The 18,002-nt window shown below is 47.1% G+C and overlaps 1 protein-coding gene across 1 annotated transcript in view; it reads left to right on the top strand.

The window, feature by feature from the left end:
- malt2 (MALT paracaspase 2) overlaps window positions 1-18,002 on the top strand; it is a 47,749-nt gene that overhangs the window by 25,241 nt on the left and 4,506 nt on the right. The window contains exons 9-12 of the mRNA XM_056276761.1: window positions 10,600-10,777; window positions 13,252-13,326; window positions 13,471-13,598; window positions 16,470-16,619. Coding sequence (XP_056132736.1) covers window positions 10,600-10,777; window positions 13,252-13,326; window positions 13,471-13,598; window positions 16,470-16,619 — 531 coding nt within the window. The remainder of the gene's footprint in view (window positions 1-10,599; window positions 10,778-13,251; window positions 13,327-13,470; window positions 13,599-16,469; window positions 16,620-18,002) is intronic.

Raw genomic sequence — 18,002 nt, forward strand, 5'->3', positions numbered from 1 at the left:
CTGGTTTCCTCCCACAGTCCAAAGACATGTAGGTCAGGTGGATCGGCCATACTAAATTGTCCCTAGGTGTGTGTGTGTGTGTGTGTGTGTGTGTGTGTGTGTGTGTGTGTGTGTGTGTGTGTGTGTGAGTGAGTGTGTGTGTCGGCCCTGTGATGGACTGGTGGCCTCCAGGATGTCTCCCAGACCGCCGCCCAATGACTGCTGGGATAGGCTCCAGCATCCCACGACCCTTAGAGCAGGACAAGCGGTTTGGATAATTCAATTCAATTCAATTTATTGTCATTAAAAACAATGTGCAGGCACATGTTAAGAATGAAAAGAGGGCTGTGGCTTCACCCAACAGTGCAAGACAGACACAGACAAACACAGCAAACACAATATAAGATACACACACATGAAGACCAAAAGCTAAAAATAAGTTAAAAGAGAGCTGGAGTACAAAATATTAAAAAATATCTACAGACATTCAGTGGGTAGCCAGGTTCAGGTGGGCAACAGCTTGTGGAAAGAAACTGTTTTTGAGCCTTGTAGTGCGGGCTCTGAGGCTCCTGTAGCGCCTCCCAGAGCGCAGGGGGGAGAACAGTCCATGGTTGGGGTGGGTGGGATCTCTGCTGATGCTCAGACCCCTTCGAAGGCAGCGTTTGTGATAAATGTCTTTTATGGCTGGGAGCTGGGTACCGGTGATATGCTGGGCCGCCTTGCCGACCTGCTGCAGAGCTTTCTGGTCTACTGAAGTGCAGCTGCCATACCAGACTGAGATGCAGATGGTCAGGATGCTCTCTATGGTGCAGTGGTAGAAGTTGGTGAGAATTTTGGGGGGTATACAGGCGCTCCTCAGCCTCCTCAGGAAATGCAGGCATTGTTGGGCCTTTTTCACAAGGGCCTGGGTGTTTAATGTCCATGAAAGGTCCTCGCTGATGTGGACTCCAAGGAATTTAATGCTGGAAACACGCTCCACTTCCACCCCATTGATGTGAATGGGGGAGTGGCTGCAGCTTCTAGACCTTCTGAAGTCCACAATCAGCTCCTTTGTCTTCTGCACATTAAGGACAAGATTGTTGGTAGTACACCATGATGTGAGGTGCTCAATCTCGTCCCTGTAGGCCATCTCATCATTGTTGGTGATACGGCCGATGACTGTAGTGTCATCTGCAAACTTAACTATAACATTTGAAGAGTGAGTTGGCAGCCAGTCGTGGGTAAAGAGGGAGAAAAGGAGGGGGCTCAGAATACAGCCTTTAGTCCATGGGCCAGAGCCCAAAATTTCCTATTTTGGTACACTCAAGGTGGCAAAACGTACTTATAATTTTTGAAAGGATCCATGTCTGTAGATGATATTTTGGTATGATAACCATTCCTGAGTGGCAGCTGTATCACAGTTATCAGCTCATGAAGTTAACCACCCCCTAAAGTAAATTGCATTTTAGACGCTGGTGCATATCCTGGTTTAGCCTCATGGTCAGGACATTTTTCAATGTTCTATAATATTGTCTTTGGTATCATTTTAAAGGGGACCTTCTTAGCTTTCATTCAAGCCCTGTTGTGGATATTTCTCACAAATATAGAGGTCACTTGAGCTCTTCAACCCGTCAATAACACACATCTTTCTGCAATGTTCGCCTAAACTATATACTTTCTTTTAGCCCTGTGGCATCTAGGAATATCAGGGACACAAAACACAAAAACTGGAATACTCACAGGACTGTAAAGATTCAGGAAATGTATAATATACCCATACTATTTCATTGTGTGAGGTGATTGTGAACCTTAAATTAGAAGGGCATTATTACTAAGAAACTAACTAGACCAAAGCCAGTTAGTCCATGGGTCAGACCAGATATCGATATCACCCAAGGTGACACAACTTCACTGGTGCCATTTTATTTGGTACACTAACAGAAGTAAAATAATACATGATAACCTTTCCAAATGAGCAGCTATTTCATTTTTCTTTCAGGAAACCTGTTTCTGTGCCTCTCACGATTGTGTATTTGCCCAGATTTTTACAAATATAGCATTTCAACACCCCTGGTACTGATTAGCCTAGCTTAAACTCTGGGACAGTTCTTAGTTGGCCAACAACCAAGGATAACCAGTACTGTGTACTTCCATTCATTGTGCTAAGCTAGGCTAACGTGCAGCCAGATAGCTTTCTACTAAACACATATAGAGGAAACTGGTATCTATCTTCTTGTCTCACTCTGGAGAAGATTGTAAGCTAATTTCCCATAATGTTAGCATGTTCTTTTAATGTATATGTTAATATGATTAGTTAAAGTGGCTACGAGGAACTTTCATCTTGTGTTGATTTTAGCGGCCTCATGTGGACAAAACACAGCTGTTGCATAGCAACTAGGTAATGTATCTATTTGTGGCTATGTAAGATAAATAATGGTAATATGACGCTGGTGAAGCAAAGTAAACTTTGTTTTAGTAGTGTTCATACACCTAAGTTACATGTATTTGTTTGTATGTGGCAGGTGAAAACTGACTGAATATGGCCACTGGTGAACAAGCAAGTTTTTACCCAATACCAAAGCGCCCACGGGTGGAGTGCATTATCCACTGTTCTGATGATACAGATAAGCTGGTTTCACTACAAAGTGTCGACTCATGGAGAACTCTGCTCAGGGCAGCTCAGATACGAAATCATGCACCAGTTTTGAAACTGGCAAAAGACATTCCTGAGGGACAGATTCCAGCAATCTACTACCACAGAAAGTGTTGCAGTATCTTCACTATGAAGCAAATTCTTGATGGCCTCCTTGCAAAAGAAAAGAAAAGTTGTGTCTCTGCTGAAGAGAAACAATCTAAGAGAGTAGCTCGACATGCTCCAAGTACATCTAGGACTTATGATGCAGAGTGCATATTTTGTCAGAAAAACAGCAAATATTCCAAGAGACAGAATACGAGAGAAGTACTGGTGCAGTGCCGAGAACTGCGAGCTGATGCAAAGATCAGGAGTGCAGCCACAAAGAAAAGGGACAGCAGAATCCTTGCCATTGTGAGTAGAGACCTTGTAGCAGCTGAAGGGCACTACCACAGGTCATGCTATAGACTTTACACCAAAGAAGAGGTTTCCAAAGGAGAGGTTGCCAGCAATGAAGATGATGATGCTGCAGCCCAGTATGAAGCTGCTGTGAATAAGGCATACAATGAGCTGTTCCTCTTCATCAGGATGGAGCTTTTTGGCAATCCTCAAGTGATGACAATGACTGATCTCCCTTCTAGACTGGTAGCTTCAATGAACTCCCAAGGCATTGCCCAAGTCAAGGAATCAACCAAGAAGCACATAAGGCGAAACCTGGAGAGTGAGTTTGCTGGAGCCTTGCAGATATTCCCTGATGAGAAAGGAAAATTCCTCCTCTATTCCGATAACTTGTCCATGAGGGAACTTGCCAAAGAAAATCAGTCTCTCAAAAGGGAGCTGCAGACCCTGAAAAGTGTCAGTGCACAAGATGTTATAGCCAAAGCAGCCATCAAATTGAGAGCAGACATTAAAAGTCAAGATGTTCCTCAAACCTGGCCGCCTGAAGTCAAACCAGAAGCAGAATGTCCTACCATTCCAGAGTCGCTCATTATCTTCCTGTACTCTCTACTCACGGGCTCAAATGATCCTGTTCATGCATCCCAGAGAGTGCAGTGCCTTCTGCAGTCATTTGGCCATGACATAGTATATGCAGTGACATGTGGAAATACCAAGCCTTCCAAGCACATTGTTCTGCCATTCAGTGTCAAATCGTTGACAGGAAATGTAGAGTTGATAAACATCCTCAACCGACTTGGTCACAGTGTGTCCTATTCACAGATGGAAGAGATCAACACTGCCCTGTGTCTCCAGAAACTCTCATCATCAGGGAGTGGCATTGCCCTTCCAGCTAACATCCATCCTGGCATATTCACAACTTTAGCCTGGGACAATATCGACCGTCTTGAAGAAACTGTCAGTGGTGAGGGAACATCTCACAGAGTCAATGGGATTGCTGTGCAAGCAAAGCCAGTCAACCCACTTCCTGTCCAACCCATGTCCACTGTTCCCAAAACAAAGAAGAGAAGCATTGATGGACCCCCACCAATGTTACCAACTTACAATGCTGGACATGGGTAGGGCCACCACAAAGCAAAAAGTCAGATGCCGATACTGCAGCCAATACTAAGCTTGCCAGAGAGAAAAACCTTCTTTGGGTCCTAGCACGCATGTCACAACTAGAAGAACAGTCAGTCAGCAGCTGGACAGGCTTCAACATCCTGACTCGAGGAGAGATGACGGTCATCCCCGACAATATAGGCTATCTGCCTACCATCAATGCTCCAGCGACACAAATGTCTACTGTCAACGAGGTGCTTAACCAGTCACTGAGCATCATGCAGTGCTTAGGCCTGAGGAAGATTGTCTGTGTCTTTGACCAAGCCCTGTATGCGAAGGCTGTCGAGATCACATGGAAACACCATGACAAGTTCCATGATATCATCGTTAGGCTTGGGGTATTCCACACCATCTGCACACTGCTGGCAATAATAGGAAAGCGTTTCCAAGATGCTGGACTCAAAGACCTCTGCATTGAGTCTGGCATGATTGCAGAAGGCTCAATTGCTGGTGTTATGGATGGCCGCAAGTACAACAGGGCATTGCGACTACACAAGCTCCTGTATGAGGCTCTCATGCGACTGACCTTGAATGGTTTCCTGTCCTGGTTGGAAGAAACTCACAGGAATGACATGGTTCACCTGAATGAGACACTGAAGACCATTGACAGCCTTGGGAAAGAAGTCTCACAACATGCTTTGAAGGAGGTCCTCGAGAACAGCTCTTGTACACGCATCATGGATCTATTTGAAGTCTACCGTGAGTTCCTTAGAGGTGGAAACGGCAGCCTCTCGAACTTCTGGATGTCCTATTTGGACATGGTTGAAATCTTGTTGGGGCTCATCCGAGCATCCAGAGAGGGAGACTGGATGCTACACTTGGTTAGCATTTGAGCAATGATCCCACGGTGCTTTGCTTATGACAGGATGAATTATGCACGCTACCTCCCCTACTACTACGCCCAGATGTCTGAGCTGCCCATCACACACCCAGATGTGTACACAGAATTCATGGAAGGAGGCTTCTCAGTCCAACTGGGCTCCACCAATCCCTTTGGCCGAATCCCTGTTGACCAAGCTATAGAAGAAACGGTGAACAAAGACACCCAAACAGCTGGAGGGACAAAGGGATTCAGCTTGAAGCCAGGAGCTGTGACCAAATATTATCTCACAGCTGAGTATAGAAGCATGTACCTCAGACAGCTGAGAGACCTGACAGGTCAAGGCAGGTGCAAATGGTCTCATCCAGATCTACAGAGTCCAAGGATCAAGAGAGATGAAGCAGATGTCCAGTCTCTCATGGACCTTATGGAGAATAACTGGCTCAATCCTATGTCCCCTGATGAGATTGATTTGGTTAGCCTCTCCACTGGCAACATGGCTCCACCTGATGTGACCATAGATCTCTTGAGAGCTCTTGAGAAAGGAGAAGAGGCCTACCAAGCATTCCAGCAAACAAGGTTAGATGCAGACCCACCACCTGTGAAATTCCACGACAAGATGACCAAGCAAAGTCTGAAAACATTCTCCAATGTCAGCACAAAACAAGTTCATGTAAAGAAAGCACAGGATGTGGTTCTGAAGGCAGATAGAAACCTTTTCAGTCACATGATCCTGGTGGCTGAAAGCAGGAAGGTGAATCTGAAGGATGTCCTTGCCTACCCATTGGGCCCACTACCATGGGCACTGGCAAATGCTGATGGGTCCTTACGAAAAACAAACAAGGCTGCACTTGCCAGAGAGCTTGAAAAGAATGTATCTCCTGCAGAAGACATCCCAATCCCATCTACTTCCATCATTGATGGGATGAGCCTGGTCCAAAAAATGAATGGCAACAACAAAACCTTTGCACAGGTGGCAGAGTCAGCCTTGACCCAGGTCCTCCATGAGGGAGCACAGAGTGGGAGGATTGATGTTGTTTTTGATGTCTATCACCAGACTTCGATCAAAGATGCTGAACGACTGAACCGGGGTGGAGACATCACTCTCCAGTACAAGAATCTTGCAGGGGGACACCACATCCAGCAGTGGAGAAAATTTCTGTGCAGTTCCTCCAACAAGACCAGTCTCATCAAGTTTCTGGTGGAAGAGTGGAAACTCCCACGATACAGAGCTATGCTGCATGGCAAGGTGTTGTACATGACCTGTGAGGAAACCTGCTACAAGTTGACAGAAGATGGGTGTGAGGAAGCAGCAGAACTGCACTCCACACATGAAGAAGCTGACACCCGTCTGCTCCTGCATGCATTGCATGCAGCAAATGCGGGCTCAAAGTCAGTTATCATCACAGCTGAGGACACTGATGTCATGGTGCTTTGTCTTGGCTTCCAGAAGGACATCACCTGTCCCATCTACCAGAAGTGTGGGACTCAGAACCGCACACGGTTTGTCGACATCACCAAACTGGCAAGTTCACTTGGAGACAGCATCTGTGACAGCCTAATTGGCTTACATGCCTTCACAGGCTGCGACACTGTCAGTGCATTCGCTGGTCGAGGGAAGCTGAATGCCCTGAAGATAGTGAGAAAGCACACTTCCTGCCAAGAGACTTTTAGTCAACTGGGACAGACATGGAATGTGAGTGATGAGCTGTTCCAGAAAATTGAGCAGTTCACCTGTCGGATGTATGTTGCTAATAGCAGCACTGCTGAGGTGAACAAACTGCGTTACCAGCTCTTCTGCACCAAAAGGGGAGAGGTTGAGTCCAGCCAGCTGCCACCATGTAGAGACTGTCTCTTTATGCATGTTCAACGAGCCAACTATCAGGCAGCAATATGGAAGTGCTGTCTGCAGGCTAACCCTGTGGTGCCAAGCCCTACTGAGTATGGATGGACAGACGATGAAGGCAAGCTGGCCATTTACTGGATGCGCTCCCCACCTGCACCAGATGTGGTCTTGGAAACGCTAACATGCAAGTGTGTGCATTCATGCAAAATGCCAAGCTGCATGTGCCTGTCAAATGGACTTCCATGCACAGACATGTGCAGGTTACAGACCTGCAGTAACCAAAAACAGCAGGATGGTCCAGAACTGGACTTTGAACTTGGGGAGTCAGATGATGAGAGAAACGAGCAGTTTGATGAATGACAGTGTGATGATTCTGATGGTATTACTGTGGTAGTAGTCTATTGATGCACAGGATGTTGATTCTGGACTTGGTTACCCAGAGCTTGATAACAATAATGTAACCATATTCACATATACCCATTACCCTACCCATTACCATTACATATACCCACTAATGATATGGGATTACATGTATCATTGACTAAGTATATGTAAATGTCAATGTTGTTTAAAATATTAAAATAGTTCATTACCTCACTATGGTATTCCTTTTTATCATGTATTTTGATTGTGTATTTAAACAAATGTATAGAGACCAGTTTGTGACCTAACTGGCTTTGGTCTAGTTCTCATTTAAGGCTCACAATCACCTCACACAATGAAATAGTATGGGTATATTATACATTTTCTGAATCTTTACAGTCCTGTGAGTATTCCAGTTTTTGTGTTTTGTGTCCCTGATATTCCTAGAGGCCACAGGGCTAAAAGAAAGTATATAGTTTAGGCGAAAATTGCAGAAAGATGTGTGTTATTGACGGGTTGAAGAGCTCAAGTGACTTCTATATTTGTGAGAAATATCCACAACAGGGCTTGAATGAAAGCTAAGAAGGTCCCCTTTAAAATGATACCAAAGACAATATTATAGAACATTGAAAAATGTCCTGACCATGAGGCTAAACCAGGATATGCACCAGCATCTAAAATGCAATTTAGTTTAGCGGTTGGTTAACTTCATGAGCTGATAACTGTGATACAGCTGCCACTCAGGAATGGTTATCATACCAAAATATCATCTACAGACATGGATCCTTTCAAAAATTATAAGTAAGTTTTGCCACCTTGAGTGTACCGAAATATCGTCTGGCCCATGGACTACTTGAGGGGCACCTGTGCTGAGGGTCAGGGTGGAGGAGGAGTGGTCACCTAACCTAACAGACTGAGGTCTGTTGGTCAGGAAGTCCAGGATCCAGTTACAGAGGGAGGGGTTGAGGCCAAGGGAGAGGAGTTTGGTGGTTAGTTTGGCGGGGATGATAGTGTTGAAGGCAGAGCTGTAATCTATAAACAGCATCCGGATGTATGTGTTGTTAAGTTCAAGATGGGTCAGAGCAACGTGCAGGGCAGTGGCAATGGCATCCTCAGTAGACCTTTTGAGACGGTAGGCGAACTGATGTGGGTCGAATGTGGGGGGAATAATGTTTTTGATGTGAGCCAGAACCAGTCTTTCAAAGCACTTCATGGCAATGGGGGTAAGTGCTATGGGTCGGTAGTCATTCAGACATGTGGATGTTGGTTTCTTGGAGACGGGAATGATAGAGGTGGTCTTAAAGCATGCCGGGACTTTAGATTGGGACAGTGAGAGCTTAAATACAGGTGTGAAGACCTCAGCCTGCTGGTCGGCACATTCCCGGTAGACCCAACCCGGTATGCCGTCTGGTCTGGCAGCCTTCCGTGTGTTCACTCTGCACAGTGATTCTCTGACCTCTGCAACTGATAGAGTGAGCACCTGGTTTTCTGGGTGGCAGGGGATTTTTGTGGCTGGGTCAGTATTGTCCTTGTCGAAGCAGGCATAGAAATGATTTAGCTTGTCTGGCAGGGAGGCATCATGGAGAGTGGGACCGCGATTAGAGCTTTTGTAGTCTGTGATAGACTGAATGCCTTGCCACATTGACCGAGGATCAGAGTTATTGTGAAAGTCGTCCGCTATTCGTAGGGAATATTTATGTTTGGCTGTTCCGATTCCCTTTTTGAGGTTGGATCTGGCTGCGCTGTAGGCCTCACAGTTACCTGACTTGAACGCTGCATACCGGACTTTCAGCAGCTGCCGGACCTCACTGGTCATCCAGGGTTTCTGGTTTGGAAAGGTCCAGACTGATTTTTTTGTTGTGACACTCTCAGTGCAAAAGTTAATGTAGGCTAGTATGGCAGATGTTTGTTCATTAATGTCTATATGGGAGCCATGGGTAGCTGAATGTGCAAAAATACTCCAATCTGTGTTTTCAAAACAGTCTTGGAGTTCAGAGACTGCTCCTTCTGGCCGGACAGTGATTGTCTTTACTGCTGGCTTGACCCGTTTTATTAGGGGTTTGTAGGCTGGGACCAGGAACAGGCAGAGGTGGTCAGAATGCCCCAGATGAGGGCAGGGAGTAGCTTTGTATGAGTCCTTGATGTTTGTATAGAGATGGTCCAGGGTGTTTTGTCCCCTAGTGGGGCAGGAGACATGCTGATGGAATTTGGGCAATACAGCCCTGAGGTTAGCCTGATTAAAGTCACCACCTATGATAAAGGCATTGTCCGGGTGTTTGGTCTGTTGTCTGCTGATGGCACATTGTAGCTGCTTAAGTGCTACCTTAGCATTAGCATGTGGGGGGATGTATAAAGCGGCGATGGTAATGGCCGTTAGCTCCCTGGGCAGGTAAAAAGGCCTGCATTGAATCTTTATATTGTTGCACCAAGAGTTACTGACATAAATACTCAAACCTCCTCTGCGGATCTTGCTGGAGTCTGCTGTCCTGTCGGCACGGAAGGCAGTGCGGCCCGCTAGCTCGACTGCCGAGTCGGCTGTGTTGCTGTTGAGCCAAGTCTCCGTAAACATCAGCAGACAGCAGTTCTGCAGCCTTTTCTGAGAGGACAGCCTGAGTCTTACCTCGTCCATTTTGTTAGCTAACGATCGGACATTAGCCACCAAGATGCTGGGGAGGGAAACTTTGAAGGGAACACTACTTAGCTTAGCATGTAGCCCGCCTCGCTTCCCCCTCTTTTGTTTACGATGCCGACGGGGGGCAGCGTTTCCACTGCGAGACCGGTGAGCGGATGATATCGATGGGGAAATTGTCCGTGATGGTGGAGGGAAATGTAGAAGAGCGCATGACCTACACTTGTAAATAAACTTAAAACTAACGTATGAATAACAAAGAAAACACGACACTGAACAGGGAACCACAGTAGCCACTGCGTCCAGCGCGCCGCCATCTTGGACAACAATGGATGGATGGATGAATGGATCATGTAACACGGTTTAGATACTCGATGACAGGACATGCAGAAAGAGAGAGAGAGACGTACCGATATCAGAGTGCAACTTTATTACGAACCAACCACTCATCTACAAGCCCAGCATTCAAGCTATGTTTTCTTTTCAGGGGAACACCACAGTCTGTACGAACCTCATGGCAGAGGCTGGAAGACACGGTTCAGCTGTGTTTCCTGTTCAAGCCCACACAACCTGGCATGTGTTTACTCAAATACACATAAACTGTGTTTAGTTTCGGGCAAAGGTGTGCTTTGTTTATGAGCTGACCCGCTACTGATTCTCCCTGCCTCCTGACAACCGTTCAAACCACAACCTGCCTTCCATCATCTCATATGAGTTTGAATGTGAAACAGAATCACTGTTACCAACCAAACCCATCTGTCACTGATTTATAACCTTGCTTTTCTTGCTTCCAGGCCTGCTGTACTTCGCTGGTCATGGTTATGAGAACTACGGCAATAGTTTCATGGTTCCCATCGATGCCCCTGCATCCTACACGTCAGAGCACTGCCTCTGTGTGCAGAGTGTCCTTCAGAGGATGCAGGAGAGAGAGACCGGCCTCAATGTATTCCTGCTGGACATGTGTCGTAAAAGGTGCTGAGGGCTGAGAATGGATCACTGACAATGATGTTTTGTCTGTTGTGCTGCATGTGGGCTGTGTCCTCTGTGCCAGACACTGAGATCAATATTGTATCGAATTCAGGGGGCAGCCCGGGAACCGTCGCCACAGCCGGGACGCGAACCTATGTCTTCCACACCGCAAGCGACAACGTTAACCAGTCGACTAAAGAGTCCGACCGGTTAGCCAAGGGCCAACGTGTCTACTTATCCATGCACGTTACAATATCTTAGGAAAAGAAATTAAACTCTTTTTTTATTTTTTATTAATAATGATAATAATGGTGTCCAGGTGGTGTGGCAGTCTATTCCATTGCCGACCAACACGGGGATCGCTAGCTCGAATCCCCTTGTTACCTATGGCTTGGTCGGGCGTCCCTACAGACACAATTGGCCGTGTCTGTGGGTGGGAAGCCGGACGTGGGTATGTGTCCTGGTCGCTTCACTAGCGCCCCCTCTGGTTGGTCGGGACACCTGTTCGTGGAGGAGAGGGGACTGGGGGGAATAGCGTGATCTTCCCACGCGCTACGTCCCCTGGGTGAAACTCCTCACTGTCCGGTGAAAAGAAGCGGCTGACGACTCCACATGTATCGGAGGAGGCACGTGCTAGTCTGCAGCCCTCCCCCGATCGGCAGAGGGGGTGGAGCAGCGAGCGGGATGGTTCGGAGGAGTGGAATAATTGGCCAAATACAATTGGGGAGAAAAAAGGGGGGAAAAAGATAATAATAATAATAATGGAATATATTTACATAGCGGGTAGCACGGTGCCACAGTGGTTAGCGCGGTCACCTCACAGCAAGAAGGTCCTGGGTTCGAACCCCGGGATTGTCCAACCTTGGGGGTCGTCTCAGGTCGTCCTCTGTGTGGAGTTTGCATGTTCTCCCCGTGTCTGCGTGGGTTTCCTCCGGGTGCTCTGGTTTCCTCCCACAATCCAAAGACATGTAGGTCAGGTGAATTGTCCATACTAGATTGTCGCTGTGTGTGTGTGTGTGGGTCTGTGCTGAATGTTTACCTGCCTGCCGCCCGGTGACTGCTGGGATAGGCTCTGGCATCCCGCGACCCCAATTGGGATAAGCGGTTTGGATAATGGATGGATTTATATAGCGCTTTGTCTCGATACCCAAAGCGCTTCACAGTGAAGGGGGGGACTCACCTCCACTACCACCAATGTGTAGCACCCACCTGTGTGGTGCGCGGCAACCATTTTGCACCAGAACGCTCACCACACATCAGCTTGAGGCGGAGAGAGAGGAATCATTGAGCCAATTACATGGGGGAATGGTTAGGTGGCCAGATGGAGAGAGCCAGTTTGGGAATGTTGCCAGGACACTGGGGGACCCCCCTACTCTTTGCGATAAGTGCCATGGGATCTTCAATGACCACAATGAGTCAGGACCTTGGTTTAACGTCTCATCCGAAGGACGGCATCTCCTGTGGAACAGTGTCCCCGTCACTGCACTGGGGCATTGGGATTTCTGTATTAGGACCAAAGGGAAGACGCCCCCCTAGTGGCCCACCAACATCACCTCCAGCAACAACTTAGTTTTCCCAGGTCTCCCATCCATCCACTTATACTACCCAAGCCCATTCCTGTTTAGCGTCTGTCATCCAGCAGAACCAGGGTACATAATGTTCTCATGTCGTGTCATTGCGGTACTATAGCTTGTCATAACACATTCTGTTACACTGAACACTTTGATGAGCCAAGTAAAGTGAGTACATTTGCTATATCTATAGAGATATCAAATATACTATCCAGCTAGCTGGCTAGATACATAGATATGTAAAATGTATTGTATATATATATATATATATATATTTATATACTTGTATAATTGTTCAAGTTCTCTCGAGGATTGCTATAACCAATGGTCCAAGCATGAGACAAGTCACACGTGCACATTTCTTATTTTGATGGCAGTGTAGACTTGAATTAAACTACTTGTGTGTTTATTCAACATTTTATCCATCCATCCATCATCCAGACCGCTTATCCTGCTCTCAGGGTCGCGGAGATGCTGGAGCCTATTCCAGCAGTCATTCGGCGGCAGGCGGGGAGACACCCTGGACAGGCCGCCAGTCCATCACAGGGCCGAGACAGACAGACAGACACACACACACACACACACACACACAAATTCACACCTAGCGCCAATTGAGTACGGCCGATTCACCTGACCTACATGTCTTTGGACTGTGGGAGGAAACCGGAGCAGCCGGAGGAAACCCACGCAGACACAACCTCTACTCCTAAAGACTTGTGTAGCTTTATCCATAGTGACGTAGTTCCGCCTTCACTAACAGCTGATTGTAATCCATTTCTCTGCTGCCATACTGAAGAAAACAGGTTTCAGCGTCTCTGTTTACTGCGATTCAAATATCGTCGGCTTTTCGGAGCTCATGTGCACCCATATACTGGATATGTGTCTCTGTTTTACTCTGCTCATTAGAAACCTGAATGATGAGGTTATTCCACAGCCAGGACCACTGAAAGTGACGGCAAATATAGTTTTCGGATATGCCACGTAAGTTGCTTAACACCCTGAGCCATCATTCTTCCCACTTTTTTTTTTTTCTTGAGTTCAGTCTCGGAGACAGAGAGGTAACAGCACATTACGTCTATGTGGGTCCCTGGGTTAAGTTGTGTGTTTGCTTTATCTGATGTTTAGGTGTGTGGATGCAGAAGCATATGAGGTGAAGCGGGATGGCCTGTCCAATGGCATCTTCATCAGCTTTCTCAAACGGCGCGTGTGTGAAGACGAGAAGGTCACTGTAATGCTAGACAGAGTGGCTGAAGGTATGTGGGGTATACTCATGCTGACGTCACTCCTGCTAGGCCGGATGTGCCTCGGCATCCTGGGGACACTGTCTACCTGTGACGGAAGATGAAGAGAAGAAGTGTTAGATAATGATTCAGTGAGAAGAAGAGCAGAGGCCTGCAGGCTGGTCACACACACACACACACACACACACTACAGGGTGTCTCCCCGCCTGCCTCAAACCTAAATTGGACCCATTTTGAATCGTATTAGCTGCAGCTATGTTTATCCTACTATCCTTACATCAGTCGATTCTAAGATCAGCTCAGCACTCACAGATGGTTTGTCCCCATTAAGGCCGTTTCACATGACAGACAGCAACATGGCGCTGCCCTAGTTTTCCTGTGAGGAGCGAGGTGACACTCAGCTCACCGTGACACTGCACCTCGGCGGCGTGCACCAATCAAACGTGCTGTTGTAGCGCTCCTCCCAAAGTTTAATGTTGCTGAACTCTGACCCCTTCCTCAGCTGGCATTTTGCATGTGCAGTAAATGAGCTTACAGTGTGAAATAACTGGAGGTAAATAGCGGGAAATCAGAGTTATATTTAGGAAACAGAACCAAAGAGCGTGGGAGGCAGAAGAAACAAAGTGAGTAAATTGATGCTGAAGTGTATTTTTTCTACTTTCCTTTGTTTATTTCCGGCCACCTTCCTTTTTATGTATATATATTTTTTTCTCTCCAGTTGTACTTGGCCAATTACCCCACTCTTCCGAGCCGTCCCGGTCGCTGCTCCACCCCCTCTGCCAATCCGGGGAGGGCTGCAGACTACCACGTCTACTCCGATACACGTGTCTGTGAATGTTCTCATTCATCCAGGTCATGGTTATCCAAAGGAGTTGAATCAAGTGCAACTGGACTTGGTATATATCCGTGAACACGTTTCGCCTCTCATCCAAGAGGCTTCCTCAGTTCGTGCCTTTCTGACTAGACCAAGCTAGTCTGACTGGCTGGTGATGAGACTCAGAATTTATCCTCGTTGTCAGAGCTATTGATATCCGTGGCTCTTTGTGTCCCGATGTTTACCAACGCCCGTCGCTAACAGAGCCATAGATATGCGTGGCTCTTTTGTGTACCGATGTTTGGCTGCGCCCGTCGTTATCGGAGCTGTTGATATGTGTGGCTCTCCTGTGCTCCGATGTCCAGCCGCGCCCATCGCCATCGGAGCTATTGATTTGTATTTGTTTAGCAGCGACGGTCATTGGGGGTGTTAGTTTCGACTTCATTATTCAGTGGTCATGAGAGTCATTGGAGCCATTAGTGACCGACTGTTGTTCTTGGAGGCTAGGCTTCTTGAGTCTCCTGGGTAGAGATGAAAGGACGGCATTGCAAGTGGGAGATAGGTGGTGTTGCAGACTTCCTCCTCTGTTGAGGGAGGGTTTTTCCAGTTTCACATAGATGGCTTCCTTCATCCCTCTTTCCAACCATCTATCTTCTCTGTCCAAAATGTGTACGTTGCTGTCCTTGAAGGAGAGTGTCTTCTCCTTTAGGTGTAGATAAACTGCTGAGTCTTGTCCTGAGGAGTTTGGCCTTCTGTGTTGGGCCATCCGTTTGTGTAGTGGTTGTTTGGTTTCTCCTATGTATAGGTCAGTGCAATCCTCATTGCATTGTACGGCATACACCAGATTGCTTTTCCGGGTGTGTGGTTTACGGTCTTTGGGATGAACCAGTTTTTGTCGGAGTCGGTTGCTGGGTTTGAAGTATACCGGAATGCGGTGTTTGTTGAAAATTCTCCTGAGTTTCTTGGAGCCCCCAGAAACATGCGGGGTGATTGTGCTATTCCTTCTGTTCCTTTTCTCCTCGTCGCTCACCTGGTTGGTCTTTTTGGAACGTGTTGCAGTTTTCACAAAGGTCCAACTGGGGTAGCCGCAGGTTTTTAAAGTTCCCCTCAGGTGTTTGTGTTCTTCTCATTGGACCTGAGTGCTGCTGTGCACATTGTCAGCTCTGTGTTGCAAAGTTCTGATGATGCCCAGTTTGTGTTCCAGCGGGTGGTGTGAGTCGAAAAGTAGATATTAGTCTGTGTGTGTAGGTTTCCTGTAAACCCCAATGTGGAGGCTCCGGTCTTCCCCAATGTGGACGTCACAGTCCAAGAAGGGCAAACTGTTGTTCTTTACGTCTTCCCTTGTGAACTTAATGTTCTTGTCCACTGAGTTGATGTGTTTGGTAAATGCTTGCACCTCTTGTGTTTGGATTTTGACCCATGTGTCGTCCACATATCTGAACCAGTGGCTCGGAGGTGTTCCTCTGAAGGAGTTCAGGGCCCTGTGTTCTACCTCTTCCATATATAAGTTGGCCACAATGGGCGATACTGGTGAGCCCATGGCACAGCCGTGTTTCTGTCTGTAAAACTGGCCCCTGAAATGGAAATATGGCTGCCCACCCAATTCGCTACAATATGAAGTTTAGGGCAGCACAGTGGCTGATATGTTACAGCAGGGGTGCTGGAATAAACCCCAGCCTTTCTCTGTGGAGTTTTCTTGTCTTCCTTGTGGGTTTTCTCCCACAGTCCAAAAAACGTGTGTGTCGTGGAACTGGAGACTCTAAACCCTGAATGTGTGTGTGTGTGTGTGTGTGTGTGATGGACTGGAGGCCTGTCTAGGATACCTTCTCGCTTTTCAACCAATACCTGCTAGAATAGGCTCCAGTTTGTCACGACCGTGAATTGGACTCAGCAGGTGCAGACAAGGAATGAGTCAAAGAATGACTGTTCTGTAATGAATGTCTTTATCTTGGGTCATGTTCGGTATTTCCGGGATAGGACACGAATGGGAAATATTTGCAGTCTCTGTGTTTTTGGGTGTGATGATGCACATATCGGTGTGTGCATTAACAGATCCTCTCTTCTACCAGACATGGGTCAGTGTGAGATCACAAAAGGGCGGCAGGCGCTGGAGCTCCGCAGTAATCTGTCTGAACGGCGTGCGCTCTCTGACCAGATACAGAGCTCCGGCTGCCCCGCAGCCACCTCGGCCCGCAACCTGCAGTGGGCCATCGCACACGGTATGCCTCTTATAAAGTTTACTCAGATTTTTTTTTTCCTTTCGGTTGGTTCGTCACTCCCACTTTCACTGGGGGTGATGAAGGAGGACAGGATTAGGAACGAGTATATTAGTGGGACAGCTCAGGTTGGACGGTTTGATGACAAAGCAAGAGAGGCAAGATTGAGATGGCTTGGATATGTGTGGAGGAGATATGCTGGGTATATTGGGAGAAGGATGCTTAATATGGAGCTGCCAGGGAAGAGGAGAAGAAGAAGGCCAAAGAGGTTTATGGATGTGGTGAGGGAGGACATGCAGGTGGCTGGTGTGACAGAGGAAGACGCAGAAGACAGGAAGAGATGGTCTCTGGGCGCTGTAAAGAGTCTGAACATTTTCTCTGTACCTGCGCCTTCTCAGCCAATCAGGAGAGGTCTTTGCAAGCTGGCACCTCCATTGATCCCTATTCACTGTCAATCAGTTTGCATGTTCACAAAGGTCGAAGACAGAAGTGAGGGGGCATATTCTTTTCCAGCATGCTTCCATCCGCCACAGCGGATGGAAGCAGCTGAAAGTCGTAGTAGTTGTAGTAGTAGTAGCAGTATTAGTAGTAGTAGGTCTTCATTCAAGTTTAGCATCATCATTCTATTCCAGGAAGAGTATTCCAAACACACATAGTTCATCATTTAATTTTAATAGGATGCAAATTAACTGAAAAAAATATCAATAAAAGCTACAAGAAAATCTGAAAATTGCCAGCATCACGTTTTACTGTTTAATTTCTTACAGTAATTTTTCTTCACTTTGCCAGTTTTTCCAGTAATTGCTCTTTTGTTGTTATTGTCTTTTGTTTATTTATTAAAATTTTTTTTTTGATGTTGCCCATTTTTCTCCCCAATTGTATCTGGCCAATTACTCCATTCTTCTGAGCCATCCCGCTCGCTGCTCCACCCCCTCTGCCGATCCGGGGAGGGCTGCAGACTACCACGTGTCTCCTCCAATACATGTGGAGTCGCCAGCCGTTTCTTTTCACGTGACAGTGAGGAGTTTCACCAGGGGGACGTAGCGCGTGGGAGGATCACGCTATTCCCCCCCAATTCCCGCTAACCCTCGACCAGGCGCCCCAACTGGCCATAGGGAGTGCTAGTGCAGCGATCAGGACACATACCCACATCCGGCTTCCCACCAGCAGACACGGCCAATTGTGTCTGTAGGGACGCCCGACCAAGCTGGAGGTAACACGGGGATTTGAACTGGCGATCCCTGTGTTGATAGGCAACGGAATAGACTGCTACGCCACCCGGACGCCCCATTTATTAACTTATTTACCCACATACCTATTTATTGATTAATTTGTTTATTTATTTACTTACTTACTCTGATGAATAAATTAGAACTCTGTGACAGC

This window comes from Lampris incognitus, chromosome 3 (assembly GCF_029633865.1).
Source record: "Lampris incognitus isolate fLamInc1 chromosome 3, fLamInc1.hap2, whole genome shotgun sequence".
Classification (NCBI taxonomy): domain Eukaryota; kingdom Metazoa; phylum Chordata; class Actinopteri; order Lampriformes; family Lampridae; genus Lampris; species Lampris incognitus.